The 18,705-nt window shown below is 46.5% G+C and overlaps 1 protein-coding gene across 1 annotated transcript; it reads left to right on the plus strand.

Moving 5' to 3' along the window:
- Positions 1–1,203: 1,203 nt before the first annotated feature.
- On the plus strand, positions 1,204–17,562 carry FAM174B (family with sequence similarity 174 member B). The gene is made up of 3 exons (XM_068203686.1): positions 1,204–1,551; positions 8,506–8,637; positions 13,768–17,562. The coding sequence occupies exons 1-3, from the start codon at positions 1,277–1,279 to the stop codon at positions 13,769–13,771; spliced, it is 411 nt and encodes a 136-aa protein (XP_068059787.1). The 5' UTR covers positions 1,204–1,276; the 3' UTR covers positions 13,772–17,562.
- The last annotated feature ends 1,143 nt before the right edge of the window (positions 17,563–18,705 follow it).

Below are 18,705 nucleotides of genomic sequence, written 5' to 3' on the forward strand. Positions count from 1 at the left end.
AAAGCCACAGAGAGTGTTCAAAGGAGGGCTGTGAAGATGGTGGAGGATCTAGAGAAGGGTGGTTGGTCACTGGAACAGGGCAGGGGTCATGGCATGGAGCCTGACAGAGTTCAAGCAGCATTTGGATAATGCTCTCAGGCACCAGGTGGGATTCTGGGGGCTGTCCTCTGGAGGGCCAGGAGTTGGGTGATCCTTGTGATTCCCTTCCAGCCCAGGATGTTCTATGATTCCTGTAATTCTATGATTTATGCTCCCTGTCTGGCTTGGCTGATGGCACCACTCACATGCTCAGTGCCCCAGGATGGTTTGCAGAATGATGGCTGAGATTTTCTCGCATCGTACATTTTTAAAGATGTGAAAGATCTGTAAATACATTACACTGGAAGCAGAGCCCTGGTGATCAGTGAAAAGACAAAAAGACATAAATCTGATGTACAATTGTTGATGTAGCAGCTGGGCCATGCTGACCCAGCAGCTAGGGAGGTCTGTACCCTGTTTGATGGCAGTATGAACCCTGTGATTGTTTTGCAGCTGGGCCGATGTTTGTCTTGTAATTAAAGGTGGTTACAGAATCACAGAAACAGAAAGTTGTGTGGAGGGGACCCACAATGATCATCGAAGTCCAACTCCTGGTGCTGCACAGGAGATGCCAGACATCCCACCCTGTGCCTGAGAGCGTTGTCCAAATGCTGCTGGAGCTCTCTCAGGCTCGGTGCTGTGACCACTTCTCTGGGCAGCCTGTTCCAGTGCTCAGCACCCTCTGGGAGAGGAACCTTTTCCCAATATCCATCCTAAGCCTCGCCGGACCCAGCTCCAGGTTCCCTCGGGTCCTGTCCGTGGTCACACAGAGCAGAGATCGGAGCTGCCCCTCCCGAGAAGCTGCAGCCCGCGGTGAGCTCTGCCCTCACTCTCCTCTCCTCCAGGCTGTGATCTCAGCCGCTCCTCGTATGGCCCCCCACACCCTTCCTCACCATCGCATTCCCCTTGGATCCTCTCTAATAAGAGCTGTTCGTGCTGAGCGAGGGAGCAGCGCCAGCCCCGGCAGCAGCGGGGCCCGAGGCAGCGGCGAGGCCGCGGGCAGCTCCGGGAGCGGAGGCTGCCGAGGCCCCGGCCCCGGCTGTGCCCGGCCCCGGCTGTGCCCGGCCGCGGGGCCCCGGCGGCGGCGGCGGCGGGAGGCGGCGCCTCTCGGGGGGCGGGGGCCGGGCCGGGCCGGCCGGCGCTGCCTTCCGGGGCTCGGCGCGGCGCGGCCGGAGCCGGGGCAGCCGGAGCGGGCAGGATGCGCCCCGCCGCCGCCCCGCTGCCGCTGCTCGCGGCCTCGCTGCTGCTGCCGCTGCTCCTGCCCGCCGCGCCCGCCGCCCGCGGCAGCCTGGAGCCGCCGGCGGGCAACGGCAGCCGCCCGCCCGCCGCGCCGGGCCCCGGCAACCACAGCGGGGCCCGGCTGAGCCCCGTGCCCGCGATGCTCCGCGACCTCTCCGCGCTCAAAGCCGCCGTCATCGGGGCCTGCGCGCTCACGGCCGCGCTCATCGCCTGCCTCCTGCTCCGCGTCTTCAGGTGGGCACCGCCCGCGGCAGCCGGCACCCGCGCTCGGGGGCACCGACCGGCCGAGGGGCCGGAGGGGGGAAGCCCCTCCTGTTGTATTATTTTATTATTTATAAATATAATACGTATCGCACTGATAATCATATATTTTATAACCTGCTAGTGATGTGTTCAAAGCCCGGCCTCAAGCGCGGCGTGTGTGGCTGGCCCAGCAGCCCCTGGGGAGCCGTGCGGGGCTGCCGGCCTGGCAAACCCGCGCCTTCCTCCGCTCCTGCAGGGAATCGGGGCAGGAGCTGGGCTCCAAGTGGGGCTTTCCAGCGTGGGTACACACCCGCTGCGTGGGGCCGCGGTGGGCACGGAGAGAAACGCGTGAGACTCTGCTGGAACATCTGGGAATACGGGGGGCTCTTGGCGGAGGTGGTGGTGGGCCACTGGCAGGGGTGCCCAAGGAGCCTGGCCTGGCCGTGGAGACACACAAAGCACAGCCGGAGATCAGGCCCAGATGGCGAAGTGTCACAGCTCAGTGTCCGGCTGCTGGGCAGGGGCAGCCGGAAAGAGACGGGAACAGCTGGTGCTCGGTGGCGGGAGGAGGCGAAGCCAAGGCTCAGGTGACAGAAGCAGTTTAACAAGTGGAGCTGGCACATTCTTCCTTGTTCTGTCTTCAGGCAGCTCCTTTGTGCATGGCTGAATGCTCTGCTTCTCCTACTTTGAACTAATTCCATGTAGGAAGGGCAGCGTTCACGATGGTAGTATTCCAAAATGTGGTCTATAAACCGAAATGATCAGGGCTGATACTTTCTGAAGAAATTGACATTTAACTGTATTCTACTTAAGTGTGTGCAGCAGCTGGCAAAGGCAATGCAAATAAATGTGCTCATAAAGTGATGTGGTTTGAGAGAGCCCAATAAAATGTTGAAGAGGTGTTTTTTTTTTAATCAATATGTCTGCTTTGCAGCTGTACAGAGTTGTCACAGACAAACAGCAGAATTGGTAGAAATTATATGAGCTAGAATTAGGAAGTCTATAACTAAGGCTTTTCATTCTGCACTAAGTTCCTACTCCTGGTTCTGTGTGATCTTGGAGAGTTTATTTTCTTGGCCACTGTTTCTTCTGAGTATAAAGCAATATCTTGTGTCAAGGAGACCTGACTGAATATTGGTAGCCAAAGAAGGCAAACTGATAACCTTGAAAGGCCTTCTCTATACCATTATCAGCAAAAGCAGGTCCAAGTTAAAGTCACCTTGGGAAAGATGGATTTATTCTCCCGTGCCAGAGTCGTCATTATACAGCTGATCAGAGTTAATGCAGCATTAAAGATATGTTAAGCACCCTCTGAGATGTCGTGTGTATCTTTGGTAGAACCTGCTGGGGAAGTGGAAAATGCAGCTATTGGCTTCTGAGTATGTTTCTTTATCTGACAGAGCACTTATTTGTAAACAGTTATCCCAGTTGCAAACGAGACAAGAATACCAACAGGTATGTTTGTACAGCATCACACTTGTAGCTGACAACACAGATCAGTGGAGATTCTGTTGCAGAAGAGATAAGGGATTTACCCTCAATAAATGTAAAGCTTTTCTCAACCAGAATACAAGCTTTGTTCACACTTAGTCAAAAACATTGTGATTTTTTTTCTGAAGAGTCATGGATTCCTATTAAAGAGATTTTGCTAAAATCCAGTCTTTGATTAAACTTTCACTGTGAAATTATTCTCTGTTGCTGGAAGTAAATTATACTTTTTTATGAGTTGTAGAGATGAAATAAACCAGTGATTGGCCAGATACTTGTCACAGACGTCAGATTAATATTTTATACATTTAAATTTTTATATACATCTCATTTTTACATATTTTTCTGTTGATATTATTTTCCTTTTTTGTTTGAATAGGAATAGATACATTTTTAAAGCTTTCAGTTCTTAAGGCAGCACTCAGAGATTCCTCTTCATTCCTTTTGGAAATGCTATGCTCTGAATTCATCTGATGGTTGTGTGGTTCAGAATGTGGTATCACTCAAAGTGGTCTGAATTTCCTTTCTCTCTGTGGCTGCTGGGGTCTGTGAAGGCCAGCCAAGACTTTGCTATTTGTCTGCATGAGGCAAGGTCTAATTTGCTATAGTGTTTATTTATTTATTCTTTTTTGCAAGCTCAGTCCTTGGTTTGCTTTCTTTCTTACACCCATGGGCTCTGCATTCTCCCAACCCAAAACCATTTCCACAACAAGCCAAATTCCATGTTATTCTTAATCAAATGGCTGGGTAGTTTGCATTACCAAGAAACAGTGTCTTGCAGCAGACTGTGTGTGGCTAAACTCACTCTTTGATCTGTGTTTTGGATTTTGCCTTTTTACCTCCATGTTCTGCCCTGTTTCTCTCCCCTGGTGCAGCTCGGTTCATTCCACTGCAATGCAATTTTTGGGATCAGCTCACAGGAAACGCAATTTTTCAGACGTGGCCAACTGTGCTGGTGGACCATGTGCCTTCTAGGGAAATCTGATAAGTTCCTTTTGCTCCAGTGGGCCAGCTGAGAGCAACCCAAAGCTTTAGTTGCAGATAACTCTGCTCTGTAAGTGTTTGCATCATATCTTCACCTGCCCTTGAACAAACAGAATCCAGGCTGGAAAGGCTGCTGTATATCTAGATTTTCAGAGAAAAACTAGCTGCTTATTTTGCATTTCATTGCTTTGTTATTTTTCTTCTTGTTCAATTTTGATTTCTTCCTCAAATGCCACTCTGAGCTTAGTTTTCCAGTAATAGCAAAACTGGTATAAATGAGATTGAGGAGAGGTTCAAGCATATGATCATAAGATACAAGACCCTTTGTTCTATGAGCTGGACAGTTGCTCCAGGCCATCCAAGGCTTAACCCCAGAGAGTTTTACTGATTTAAAATTAATTGTATTATAACCAGTTACAGTACTCCAGCAAAGACAAGACTTCTGCTAGAAACAGGAACAAAAAGCTCAGATTAAATTATATTAATGGAGAAGAAAACAAACCCCAAAATCAACCAAGCATCCAACCCCAAAATATATATCTATGAAGTATGTTGAAAGCCATGGGCAGCTGCAGCGTTGATCATGGAATCACAGAATCACAGTTGGGGTTAGAAGGGACCTCAAAGATCACCTCATTTCAACCCCTGCTGCATGAGCAGGGACACTTTCCACTAGACCAGGTTGCTTAGGGTCCCATCCAACCTGGCCTTGAACACTTCCAGGGGTGGGGCAGCCTCAGATTTTCTTGGCAGCCTGTGCCAGGGCCTCACCACCACCCTCACAGTAAAGAATTTCTTGCTATTATCTAATTTAAACCTCCTGTTTTTTAGTTGGAAACCATTCCTCCTTGGCCTGTCACTACATGTCCCATCTCCAGAAAACACATGAGAACTTGGCTTAGTGCTTCAACTTTGTTGCATACAGCAGCATCCAGAGAGCAGAGGAGATATCCAGAGAGATCAACAGGAATGAATTATTGCTGATCTAATTCATCAGCTGGTAGGAAGCCTGGAGTTTCTTGAGGTTTTTAGTTCCATTGTTTTTTAACTGCTAAGGGACTCCTTGAACAGGAAGTAAACTGGTCCTAATTCCATTCTGCATATAACATTGCTGCAGTTCTAGGAAGGACTGGCTTAATCAGACTTCCAGTGAGCACTCTACTTAGAAGGGATAAGGGGGTTGTTTGTTGTTTGTTTTTTTTTTTTTTTTTTCTTTTTTTTTCTTTCCAAGGGATGTTCCCCTCCCTCTACATCTCTTAGCAGGAGGTAAAAAATGCAGAGACCTCTCTCTCTGGGTCAGGAAAAGAATAATCCTTGAATGTCAGGGTTGTGGACTAAAATAGATTAGAGGCGTAAATAATACAATGAACCAGTGAGTTGATTCGAGCACTTACCCCACCACATGATGCCTCAGAAAGGAGGGTGAAGTGCTGCATATGACTGGTGCTTGATCAAAATAGCCCCCGGTCAAAGTACAGCCACAAAGGCAGCTCTCTGTGTGTCCTTCCCTGCTGTCTGGATGGGATGTGGGCTGGAGCAGGCAGACTCTGCTATGGTGTGTGGTGCCTCAGCACTGGGTCTGCAGTGAAAGGTTCATATCCCTGCCCCCACTTAGCCTGGGTTTTCTTTCCTCCTCATAATTCTGCGCAAGACCTGTAGCCTTCCCTCCTAAATTACAGGGGATGGCTGAATCAGCAGAAGCAACAGGATTTTTTTAAGTCGAAGATGGTTTTCTGTGCTAAACTACTCAGAACTACTTCTACCCTGGGGAGTGCATTGTCATTGTGCAAGGGCCACACTCTGACCACAGCTTCCAGCATGCTTCTTGTTTGCTTTTAAAAAAAACCCACAAAGTGAATGTGGCTGGAAAGGAGATGCTCATGAGGTCTGATGTGTCCTGATCCTGTCCAGGAGGTCTCCAAAGTTCATGAAAAGTCTGTATTCTGTAGTTCCTGCCCTGTGCTGCTCTGCTGACTCTGCTGCCTGGTCCCACCTGCTGAATAAAGTGCTTTTCCTTTTTGTGCTGTCATTGCTGATGGTTACAGGGATCCCACTGAGGTTCAGGAGCTTTAATGTGAAACAGTTTCCTGACAGGCAGCCTTATTCAGTGTGCATGTAGGGAAACTCCCAAGGCTTTCCTGCAAAATTAGCTCGGGTAATTCTGGTATTTATGAAGCGTGGGGGAGTTGTGCAAATGAGCAAATGAGAAAACCGACTACTGGAAAGCAGATTAATGACAAATTAGCTAGATAATCTGGGGTGGAATGGATTGAGAAAGGGGTGGGAGGGAAAGACCTTTTTGCTTTATCAATGGCAAACAACTGGTTGTAGCAGCTTAGCCAAAATCCAGCAGCAAAATGAGCTTTCTTCCTGTCCTAGATGAACACCACCATTAAGTGAAGTTGTGGGGATTAATAGGTCACTGTACAGTGAGTTCTGCTCCAGGTCCTCTTAAAAGTGTAGCCCAAATAGACTAATTAATGGCTGGAGGCAAAAGGATTCTAGTTTCCCATTTCCAAAAATATCTGTTCTGCAGTGATTTATTGAACCACTCCATTATTAACAGTTTTAAGATGAACTCTGTGGAACAAGTTACATTTTCTAATGGAGGGAATGAGGGAGGAGGGGTGTCAGTAAAGTGGGCCTGATACTTGGGTAGGATCTTGAACCCATGGAAACCCCCTGTAGCCTGTGTGTGAGTGCAGAGTGGTAAGGCTGTGCTTGGTAAGTTCTGACAGGTTAGTCTTGGTCTGTGTTTAGGCTTCCCAGCATGAGTAAATAGTTCATGTAAAAACAATGTTATACTTGCAAGAGGAGGCCTCCCTGCTGCTAGATCACTTTGCTGCTAGATTTTAGCAGGGAAGCAGAGTAACGAAGAATTGGTTTCAAAAGGATTTTCAAGTGTTTGGGTTAAGAGTCCTACTGTACTGGATATAAAATGCTTGTTTCAACAACAGCAGTAAAGGAACAAACCACCCTGTGCTCTGCGTGACACAGCAGCACAGATAGCTCTAAAGATTAGACCAGGAGTTGACTTTCTCCTCACTCCTGATGCAACCTCAGCCTTTAGAACAGGGAGGAAATGCAAACTGCTTCATCCCAAGGGCTGGGACCTGTTTGTTCAGCCTTGGACTACTGCCCAAAAGCAGTGCTTGGCAGAAGTACTGAGATTTCCACATCAGAGCTGGTCACTGATTTAAATTTCCTTAACTTCAAGCTTAGAAGGGACCACTGTGGTGAAGATGCACACTCAGGGCTGGAGTCCCCGTGTCTCTGCAGTGCTCATAGCCCAGTTCCTGTTGCTGTGTAACTGTTCTAAAGACTTCTTGAGGCAAAAGCTGTGCTTTTGTATCCAGCACACCTCACATGATGTGCCAGGGGAGGGCTTCTTGATGGTGAAAGTGCACTTGGGATGTGCTGGCTGCTCAGAGCACTAGATGTGATTACCAAAATTCTGCTGGGCTGCTTGCTTGTGCCTGTACCAGCTCCCTTGTCATGCTTGGCAGGTAGCAGTTTTGTTTGCTAAAAGGTGTAGGGGAAAGTTCTGCATTTTGTTAAGCAAAACCATCCACTTTTCTCCCCGAAGGCTGGCCGAGTACACATCAACACGTTCTTGAATGTATAATCACAAAAATGCGTTCATGCATGAGCAGTGTGACCTTCCTAGTATGTATGAAAACAGTAGGTGAAGTAAAAAAAAAAAGGACCCACATAATTCAAGCTAGAGGCAGAGAATAAGTTGAAAAGCCACACACAAAGTGTTTATTAATTGAAAGTAAGTGTTAGAAAATAGATCTGTCAAAACCGTGGGATGTGCAGGTGTGTAAGCATCTCCATTTACAAGGGAAGGTTAGACTGTCATCCGTGGGAGGAGAGGTGGTAGGTACAGTTAGCTTTGAACAATGGTTGATTATTTTTCATAGCAGCTGCACAGATGGAACCTGAAACTGCTTCAGATGAGACTCAGGGTTGTTGCTGTGGGACCCCTGAGCTTGGCCTGACTGCAAGGAAAGCAAGCAGGCAATTTTGTACCCAGACAGCATCACCTCCTTGCTCCTAATCCTGCCTAGAACATTGCCATGGCTCAGCAGGGCTTAACCTGTGCTTTCTCATCTGAGCATGTTCACTAAACCAGCGGCTGCTTCAGCTGATTAAGCCCATGTCTCACTTATTGAGTGTGGCAGCAGGAGCACGTGGTGGCTGCGGCGTTCGTGTGCTGCCCTGGGTGCCAGAGCATCTCTGGTTTGTCAGCAGTGGAAAGACTGACATTGATCTGGATTGCAGCTGACGAGGAACTGCTCCACACACAGGCACCAACAGTGGCCTAGGAAAGCAGCAGGAGGGGACAGAGGCTGGTTCTGCAACGTTCCTGTTAGGGAGTCTGAATCCAATAGAGTCAGAGCTGGTGGGAGCAGCTTCAGCCTCTGCAAGGAATGCTGTATAAAGGCAGTCTTTCCCACCTCTGTGTTTCAGGTCTGGCAAGAGGATTAAGAAGACCAGGAAGTACGACATAATCACCACCCCGGCCGAGCGGGTAGAAATGGCTCCTCTGAACGAAGAAGACGACGAGGATGAAGACTCAACAGTGTTTGATGTGAAATACAGGTACTGCTGCCATCCATCCAGTTAGACTTGCTTCACTGAGCTCTTGTTAGTGAGGAGAGCTCTTTTATTTCTCTGCTGGGCTAACTTGGCAGGGATGAGGCAGTCACAGTCTCCCTCTTTGCCCAAGCATTATCCCTTTCCTTTACACTCCTTGGCCTATTCCCAGCACACACGGCTCTGTCCTCCCGTGCTCCTGCAATAACCCTGTCACTACCCCAGGCTGTCTGCACTCCTCTTTCCCCTGCAGAGCAGCACAATGGGATACACGTGTCCCAAATAGCTGAGAGAGTTTCACAGACTGAACTTCCCCTCTCGGGCAGCTGCTGGCAGTCGTTCCTGTGTGCTCACACTGGATGGAGGGCTGTGGATCAAGGGTCGTGGATCCAGGGCTTCTTTCCCAGGCACTGCTGTTGCTGTGAGCCTGGGAGGGAAATCAGAATGAATCTCCACAAGATTTGTACCAGAGTTGGTCTGTGACAGAGAGGACTGTGGGGCCCTCACTGATGCTGTTAGCAGTTACCCCGTAGCAACAAACTTTCCTTAAATATGTTTGTCTCTTTGAGATGGAAGTGGTGTGACAGCCCCAAACTTCTGCTGCCTATTCTGGGCATGAAGATTTATGGCAACAACTCAGCACATAAGGATGCTGCTTGTTGATTTATGGCATCAGGGTATCTGCATCTTTTATTTTTGTTTGCATCAAGCCATCCACACTGTTTGAGTTGTGTTCTCATCCAAATAAGGCCTACTCTAAAATCTGTCCTACTTTGGCTGAAATAAGCTCTCCTAATTATAAAAATGCAGATCTTGACAACTTCTAACAGGACATTTTACAGACTTTACTCACATTGCCCATCTCCTAACTTTGGAAAAGGGGGAACACCACATCTGCTCTGAGCACATGTGTGCCAACATCTGAACCATGTACCCCTGTATGTTCCACTGGTTGTTTCCCAAATCACTGCATTAGTTCTCTATAAAAATCAGGAAATAGTTGAGAGCCATGAAACAATGAAGGGTGTGAGTCAAGCCTGTGTGTGTAAACAATTAGTTTTTCCTATCAGTCCTTACCTGACTTTTGCTGTTCCTGTGGCTGCCCTGTGTTTGCTCTAATAATTTCAGCTTGTGCAGTTTGTACTTTGGGATCGAGCTTTGTTAAACCCAGAGTGCAGAGATCTGAGTTGCCATGGCTGTTTAAACAGCCCCCATGTCCCAGTCTTTTCCTTTTAACTCCATACTTTTCTCTGTGAACTTTAGGAAATGGGATTTGAGGGTTTTTTCCCCAAAGAGTGAGAACAGAAGAATCTCAGTCATGGCAGTGCTTCAGGACAAGATGTTTAAAAGTGAAATAGTGGATGAACAAAGAGGGCTTGCTGGGGACCATTTATCTCTTGAGAGCTGTGTTTGTGTCATCCAACATTGCTTCCCTGGAGCAGGAACTCTGCCACTGTCACTGAAGGTATCAGCTCATCCTGGGTCCCTGTTCTTGGCCAACCAGTCCTCCTTTCAGCTGTGGGAATTCTTCCTTTCTGCCACAGTGCAATAGCTATTAAATTGCATGTTTTCTGCAACGCTTGCTGTTTCAGGCACACTTTTGTTTAGCTCAAACAGAGCTACTCAGTTTGGAGGGGAAGATCATCTTGCAGACAGTCCCTTAGCAGTGCTGATTTTGGGAAAGCCTCTTTGAGGATACATTTTCTGTAGAAGGTGTCAAGCTCTCTGGTTCCTTTGTGCAGCTTGGAGAGTATATCCCAAACAGTTCACAAATCCTGTCACCAGTAAAGAGACTCCATTGCAAGTTGGAGTTGCTGAGTTTGACCACTGACAACCCCATTGAACTAGTCAGGACTTTTTTCATAGGTACTTGTGTTCAGATGGGAAGAGAGGGATAGAGCTGCAGAAAGGGCAGCTCAGACTTGTCCACAGGGAGTGAGGGGACAAACTTCTTACAGGTCTTCTCTTGGTGTATCTGCCTCAGTCCTCCCCTGCCCCCCAAGCTGGTATTCATGGTGTGGGATGCTCCGAGCTGGTTTATTTGAGATCCCCTCCCGTTGCTAAAAGATCCGTGCTGGCACTTGCATCTGTATTTGGGGGAGTGATTGAGATTCTGTGCTCTCTCCCCATGTAATGCAAACAGCTCTCTAATTAAAAGGCAGTTGGTGTGGAGCAGCAACAGGGGAGAAACGACATTTACCTCTCCAATTGGTTCCTGTGCAGTTAATTTTCTTTCCTTTAATGCTCTGTCCTTGTGCAGACTTGTTTCCAGTCTTACATGAGGCATCAAAGAACAGCAGACAGTGTAAATTGTGCTGTTGGATGAAGGTCATAGCTATTTTTTCCTTTTTTTTTAGGAGGCTTTAAAGTTTTAGGCTCCCAGTAGTTCCCCCCACCCCCGGCTTCCCTTGGGCAGTGGAGCAACAAGAAATAACCAGCTTCCTCCAGTAAGGCAGACTAATGAGACCACTTCAAAATCTTACCCAAACACACTCCTTTCTGTGGATGCAAAAGCCACCCACTGGTGCCTCTGTCCAATGTGTGCTGGATTAGATCCCCTCTTTGCAACCTCATTCCAGTAGCAGGGAAGCAGCTCTGTCAAGGCCTCTAATCCTGCAGGCACAATTTCTGCGTGAAAAGAGGCGGAAAGTATGAAACAAAGATTGTCACAGAGAAAATGTGCCAGATCACTTGGACATTAACACCTCCTTAAAAAGCTTCATGGAAACCACTGTTTTAATATGTGTGTTTCCTGTATGTATTTGCTCTGCTGTTGAGGGAGGCATTTGGATAAAAAGTTCAGAAATTGTTCTGAAATTACTATAAAGCTACACAAAGCAAACGGAGCAATGGAAAGAGTGTTTGTTTCTTGATCACTGATTCAATCTGTGCTGAAGGCCAAAAAGTGTTCTTGTCCAGTTGATTCCGGGACCATATGAACTATATTGGTCATCATTTCCCAGATGTCAGATGGTTTTTCAAGTTTTATGATGGGATTTGCTGCATATCTTCAAAAATGAGTTAGTGGAAAGCTAGATCCCACTCTCCATATGTGCTTTTTCCCATCCTACAAATAGATTTTGATTTGAAGATTTCCTTATCCTCTTTGCTCCTTTAGCTCCTTCTTTCAGGAGGGCAGGGGGAATTTGCACGGGTTCTGTGATCTCTGTGATGGAACTAAGCCATCAATTCATCAGGCATTTGGCACTCAGGGATACTTGACTAGAGAACAGTGAAGTAAAGTAGGTTACAGGCAAACATCCCCAACAAACTGGTGTCCATCCCCCACCACAGAGCACTCTACTTATTTTGTATAATAAGAGAAAAGAGATTAAAACAGCTGCAAAAAGAACCAGTTTCTGAAAAGGTAAATAAAATTGTTAGCTTGTTAAGCTTATTAACTCTAGCGAGGCTCATTGGGGGATTTCTTGTCAGCTTCAATAGGAAACTGAAAACAGGTTCTGAATAAATTCCGTGGCGCCTTGCACATGAAAGGCTTTGAAAGCACTTCAGTAATCTGGGATATCAGCAGTGACTCCTCTCCCTGCTGACTTGCAGCTGTTGGAGGCAGTGAGTTCTGTTCTTGCTTTGCTTGCTGGGCCCAGCTGGGGGAATTTCACAACTGTCCGGGGCCATATGTGCCATGTGACAGCCCAGAGCTGGGGAAAGAACTTGGAATTTAAATGCTAGTCCTGGTGTCAGGCTCCTAAATAAATACTGATAGGAAGTTTTTCTTGGGGCAGATTGAAGCCTCTGTCCTTCCTGTTGGCTGAGTAAAATTCCTCAGTTTGTTTTCCCTGTGGATTGTCGTTTTTCCTCTAACAGCAGCAGCACCGGCAGAACGCAGAAGTGGTTTAGGAATGCATCTTCCAACGTGCTCTTGAAAGGAGAAAGATTTATGTGTAAGGAGAAGTGGCAGGCTGAAGGAAGAGGACAGGAAGATTTATTCAACCATTGTGGGACTAAAGGGCTTTTGAGAACTTGCAGGATATTTTAGAGGAAAGATGCACCACATGTAAGGGCTGGATTCTAGATTCATCCCTTTTTCAGGCACTGATAACATTGAACTGTAGAGAAACATCTTCAGCGCAGCTGCAGAGCTCAGCCTTTGATGTACCCAAGTCTTGGGAGTCTCTGTAAAATATGGGTTACACTACTGGTGTCTTCTCTAGGACTACATCCTTTCCAGATGCTGACTGTGTGTGCAGCTCTGAATGGAGCATGGACTGTTCTGTTTGTTACTGTGAGGTGTTCACTCTCAAGGGAGCAGCTCTAATGGATTTTTTTCCAGTGAAAGCTGCAGGCAATTCTGGATGATGCCAGGTGAATTGTACTGGGGTTTATAGCAGCTTATTTTTTTCCCCCAGCAGGCAGCAGTGACAAGTTGTGTGTAAATGGAGGGGTATCATTTATCCTCATCTGAAGGGGGTGCAAATCACCAACACAGGCAGCAGCTCACTATAAATACAACAAATTGCCAAAGCTTTGGTGCTGCTGTTAAGTATTTCCCATAGGCCCACAGCAGGGGAGAAAAAGAGATAGTCAAAAAGCAATTTTTGCTGGGTTTTGAAGGCCAGTTCTTTCCTGATGTTACTGTGACCGTTGTTGCAAAGCACACCATGTTCTGCTGCTCTTGCAGTCCTATGGGAGGGCTCTCGCCTCTTTCCTGCAGTGTAACAGGTTCCTGTTAAGATTTTTTTTGAACCCTGAAGCAGTTAGGGCATCAGAAGGAACGTCCATAGCAAGGAGGATGGTCCATGTGTGTTGATGGGCAAGGTGTGCACTGCTGTGTAAAAGCTGTGAGATGCAGAATGTGGTTTCATGTGCCTCCCTGTGCGCATTCCCTTCTCTGCTCTGCACGGGGACTGGCCACAGGATCTTCCAGCATCTGGCCTTTCTCTCATCTAACTCTGCTTTTGTGTTCCCTTGGTATCTCTCCTCTGGCATGGCACTAACATCCCATCACTGCCACCAGATAAACTGCTGGAATTGGTGGCAATCCCAGTGAATGATGCTGCCTTTTCCTTTGTGGCCATTGGGATTTTTTTTTCTCCGCTTCACACATGAGTTCTCATCTCTGCCTGTGAATAATTTGAATTGCAAATCTCCAGCTGTACTAATTCTTCTGCTTTCCAGGTAAAGCAGCTCCGTGGAGCGTCAGTGCCCTGCAAGACGTCATTCTGCTGTCGAGGGACCTGCTGAACCCATAACTGTGAAAGGGGAGGCTTTCATCTCTGCAGCGTTACAACCTCACCTCCTCGAGGTGCTGTTTGTACAGCAGGCTGTGGATCTTCTGACTAAACAGCACCATTTGGTTCCCTGGTGTCCCAGCTCCTGCGTTGGAATGACCAGAGTTCCTCTTTGCAAACTGGGCGCTCTCGCTTTAGGAGAGCTGCAGTGTCACCAAAGCATTACAAGGTGCAGCTCCTTGCGGTCTAAATAAGTTTTGCAGGAGGAGGAAGACAAGGAAGATTAAACCAAGCTGCCCCAAGGACTTACTTTCTAAAATCCTAATTCAACACTTCAGTCACTGTTAAACTTCAGTCATTGTTAAATGGATCATGTGTTTAAAAAAAAATCAAGAATATTTTTGGGCCTTAAAGAGGTGACTTAGGACTTAAGATGGTAAAATGTAAGCCATGCTGAAATGCCACACTATCTTTGGTGTAGGGTTTGGGTGGGAAGGAGTTGGGAGGTCGACTCAAGTGGGAAATTTTCTTGACTTGCTACTGATTTTTTTTTTAAACAACAGTTGCACTAAGTTTTCATGATGACACTCTCATTGTCCCAAGGAGCTCTGATCAGATCAACTTCAGTGAGACCACAGGGAAATAGGAAGAATCAGGCATGCTCTAAACTACAACAATATTGGATTAAAGAAGATATATTTTTGTAATTTTCTGCCCTTCCACTGGGAGTAAAACCAGTGTTTTGTACTGCCCTGTGCTGACTGTAACTTGTCTACAATTCATTACCTTTTTCTAAGCAAAGTAAGTCCTCATGTGGAATGATTGGATTGCAGAGAGAACATGTCTTATTTTTCATGGAAACTTCATGTAAGTGATCTTATTCTCTGTCAAACTGGAAGTTTTCCCTTACTACCTGCTTGACAAAGCTCATTTAACTCAAGGACGATTTTTAGCTGTTGTTCCCTGCTGTGCTTTGAGCTGCAGAGGTCAGAGCTGTGGGATGACACTGGGGGAATTAGATTGCTGCATCTGGAAAGGTCAGGTTTGGGGGACCGCAGGCATCCAGGCATTCCAGGCCAGCGGTAGAAAGGGCAAACCTAACTGGGTTAGTTTCTTTCCTTTGTGGTTTTCCTTTAGAGTAACCACAGATGAAGCTCAGACTTTACTGTTTACTGCACTCCTTAACACCTTCTATTTTGTGTTTTTAAGCTGGCTGAAACCTTGCTTTTCTTGGGGAACGCATATTTTCCAATTGTTTTAGGATTGTCCCACTGTTTGCTTGACCCTCTCCCAGCCTTGCAGTTGCAATCCCTCAAGGAGACTGCAGTTTCTGGCAAAGCACCAGCCTTGCAGCAGGCTGCCACTTCTGGATTTTTTTTTATCTTTTTTTTAAAGCCCTATTGAGATTTGAGGCTTGTTGAGAAACCAAACTGCTTTGTCATAATACCATGACCAGCGCCAGTTCTGTGTGGTTTCTCTTGGCCCTTCAGTCAGTAAAAGGAGGTGAAGGGGAATTTTTTTCCTTTCCATCAGCCTTGTGCATTCATCCCAGCAGCTGCCATACCACAGCTTGCTTTCCCCTAGCTGTGACTCAGCAAAGGCTTTGCAGACAGCCAACTCAGCCTGGATGGAAAAATCCCAAAGCAGACTGTTGTGTTAATATTAGTCATCAAGGCAATATAAAATGCTCTGTTATTTTCATTCATGGAGTAGTTTGAGTCATTCTGTGCCACTGTTACCAAGCAATATTTGATATGTCAGCTGTGAGGTGAAGATGGGCTGGGCAGGTTGCTCTGGCTGGCAGGAACCTCAGGGAGCAGAGAATGATGCTGCAGGTTCAGGTGAGGTCTGGAGCTCTTTCCTCACCTCTATAAAACAGGTTTCAGGCTCTAGGCTGGATGCTCCAGAAGGAAATAATGAGTTTCTCCAGGGCTGCAAGACTGAAGGCTGGGAATTGAACTTCTTGGGCAGACCAAGCCCTTTTGAAGTCAGAGAAGTGGCAATGCTGAGAGGAGAGAGGGAGATTAGAAGCTTCTGTTGGCATTTGTGGAAGGAGAGGACAGGATGAAGTGGCTGCCCTGTCTGTGCAGGCACCATGGCAACGTGTTCATGCCCACTCTCCTGCCACACTCATTAAGCTGAGCATCAGGCACTCAGAGTGGAGACAGGGAATGAAACCATCTCTTTGCACAAAAGAAAGGCAAGACCAAGTTATGTAGGAGAGAAATGTGAAGAAAATATGCATGAAGGGCACTTCTGCCTTCTGAGCAAGTCGGTTCTTGAAATCAGTTTTTCCAGCAGCTTCAGGTCACTTGCTGAGTTAGGCTGGCAAAGGCCTTCTGCTCCTCTTGCCTGTAGCTTAAAAAAAACCAAAAAAATCCCACTATTTTCACAACATGGCCAAATCTCAATGGTGGACAGGGACCAGGTATTTAAGATGTTGAAGATGGAGGTGCTCAACAGCAGCTGGGATTTCCTGGCTCCTTGAGGAAGTCCCAACCTGTGTGCCATAAGCTAAAAAGTGCTTATAGGGAAGCAGCAGCTGCTTGGTGGATATAAAAGGTCAACCTAACCAGTTGCTCAGAGTCATGAAAATAATCCAAATGCTTTGTCTGATACTCAGTTGGTGTTGCAAATGTGAGGCAATGTTTACCTCTACAAAACTTGCTGTATGTGATTTAAAGTGTCTGGTTAAATATTCTATAGCTATATTTAGTTAAGATTTTAAGAGCACTTGATGTGACTCATCTAATAGTATATATATGAATATTTTTTTAATTGTAGAAATCAGTTTAAAACATAGTTTTAATAATTTGAACTGTTTGGTTCAGTTAGTTCTAGGAGTTCATCAGAGAAGAAATAGCCATTAACCACTACATGAGTTTTTTACTTTAATGTTCTGTGTATCTTACACTGCAGATGTAATCTGATTGTGACTGTAACGTGTTTTAGTATCTGCTGCTATTTTGTGTTGCGTAGTCAAACTTGCTTTGTTCAAGAGCATTTTAAAAGGCATATTTTTTGTTACAGAAAATGAAAACAGAAATGTTATTACAGCTGTCTGTCTGTAGCTCACTTACTGCTTACAGAATCCTCCAACTCCTGGCTGAGGCAAACAGAGTGTGTGAGTCAGAGGCTTTTCCCTTTGTGCATGTGAAGGGAAAACCCTGCACAGAATTGCAGCTGCTTTACTCCAGCCACAGCCCTGTCATCAGAGATTACATTTGAGAAGCCAGAAATCAGTGTGCCATACTTACCTGCAGAACTAAGTACACAGATAGCTTTGTATTTGCATTTTCCCCCTTTTGTTCCCTGGAAGTTCCAGAGATGACTGCGAACACTTGTTTAGCACACTGACTCTGTGATCCTCTATTGTTTAAGACCAAACTTACTTGTAACAGTCTACAGGCACTAATGAAGCTTGAACACATAGACACTAATTAACACAAACACTTTGTTCATAAGTGTTCCCTCTAATTCCATGTACATGATATAATCTCTGCAGGGTGGTGGGCTGTGGTTTTTGTTAAAGATTTTTCCTTGTTAGATGAGTTTCTGCTGCTGCAGTTTGTGTGTGAGGAGGTATTAGGACCATGTGTTCAGTTTTGTGTAATTGCTTTGAAGTTTTTTAAAAAGAATTTGTCATTGTGACCAAAGCTTCTTTTCAAGGAAAAATTGGTTGTGTTTGAATGGACTTCATGTGTTTCAGTAGAAACTGCCATCATTAAACATGTTCTTGAAATCCCTGTGCTATGTGTTATGTTTAAGGCAGGAAAGGGAAAGGGCTGATGCTTTTTGGAATGAGGTGGATGTCAGAGCTCCTGTGTGCTCCATTATTAGAGGGTTGCAAGTCCCTTTGTCCTGTGACTCTGAATCAGAGCCTGATAAGGGGGAAAACTGCTTTTAGCAGCATGGTAGAGGAATATGTTTAATCACACAAGGTCCCCATCAACTATCAGGAAGCTGGGCTTACTGCTGGGATCAAAAGACACAATCCTCTGCAGTAGGGAAGGGATCTCAGTGCCTTTGACTTTATGAGGTGTTTGGTACTCAGAGCCCATAAACTGTAGCTGTGTTTGTTGTCCCGGACTCTGAGCACCACTGGGCCAAGCCCTGTCCCCTCCCTGGGGTGGCCAGGTCACACCACAGCTGTTCAGCAGACTTCCTTCCCCTCCAGACTTGCTTGATGAAGTTGCCCATCTCTGAAGCAATTTTGCTTTGTGGCTTTCAGGGCATGGCAATATGCTGAAGTGCTTTTGATAAGGATCAGGTAAGTCTGAGGCTGCTTGTTCCACACTTTTGGCAGTTCCCAGGGGATTGTTTTCCTCGTGGATATGGAGTGCAGACACTCCTGGGCTCTGGAGCAGCTACAGGACAGACTGGTCCAGCACGCTGTGCATGGATTAGCTCTGCCTCTCTCCTCTGCCATGATTTCCCTGTACTGATGTCTTCATCTCTGCAGGAACAGTCTAAGAGTAATTCAGTGCTGCAGACGAGAGGCAGCTGCTGTCCCGCCTCTGCTTTTTGAATTATGTCCTGCCAGCAAAGTGAAGCTCAATCTAATTCAAAATACCCAAAAAAACTGCTGTCAGCCTTGAGCCAGCTGTTGAGCAGCCAAGCTGGTTTGTGTAGGAAGCTGTAAGACCCCTCCAGGTAAGCCTGAGCCTAACGCTGGCCAAGCAGGACAGGCTGCTCTCAGCACAGGCTGCAGGAGTGAGGATGTGACAGAACAAAAGGCAGAGGCTGCAATCGCTGGTGTACTTACCTTTCTGAAGGGATCTCAAGTGGAAGATGAGCAAATGACCTGTGGAAATTATTACCTAAGTAAGAGCTGAAGAGCTGAGTTTGATTAAGATGATTGCAGCTGAAACTGTGTGAGGAAAGG

Source organism: Anomalospiza imberbis, chromosome 13 (genome assembly GCF_031753505.1).
Source record: "Anomalospiza imberbis isolate Cuckoo-Finch-1a 21T00152 chromosome 13, ASM3175350v1, whole genome shotgun sequence".
NCBI classification, from domain to species: Eukaryota; Metazoa; Chordata; class Aves; order Passeriformes; family Viduidae; genus Anomalospiza; species Anomalospiza imberbis.

Excerpts from the sequence above, each read along its gene's own strand:
- FAM174B (XM_068203686.1), top strand. The coding sequence starts at position 1,277 with ATGCGCCCCGCCGCCGCCCCGCTGCCGCTGCTCGCGGCCTCGCTGCTG. Across the intron at positions 1,552-8,505 it reads CTCCTGCTCCGCGTCTTCAG|GTCTGGCAAGAGGATTAAGA; the intron begins GTGGGCACCGCC and ends TCTGTGTTTCAG.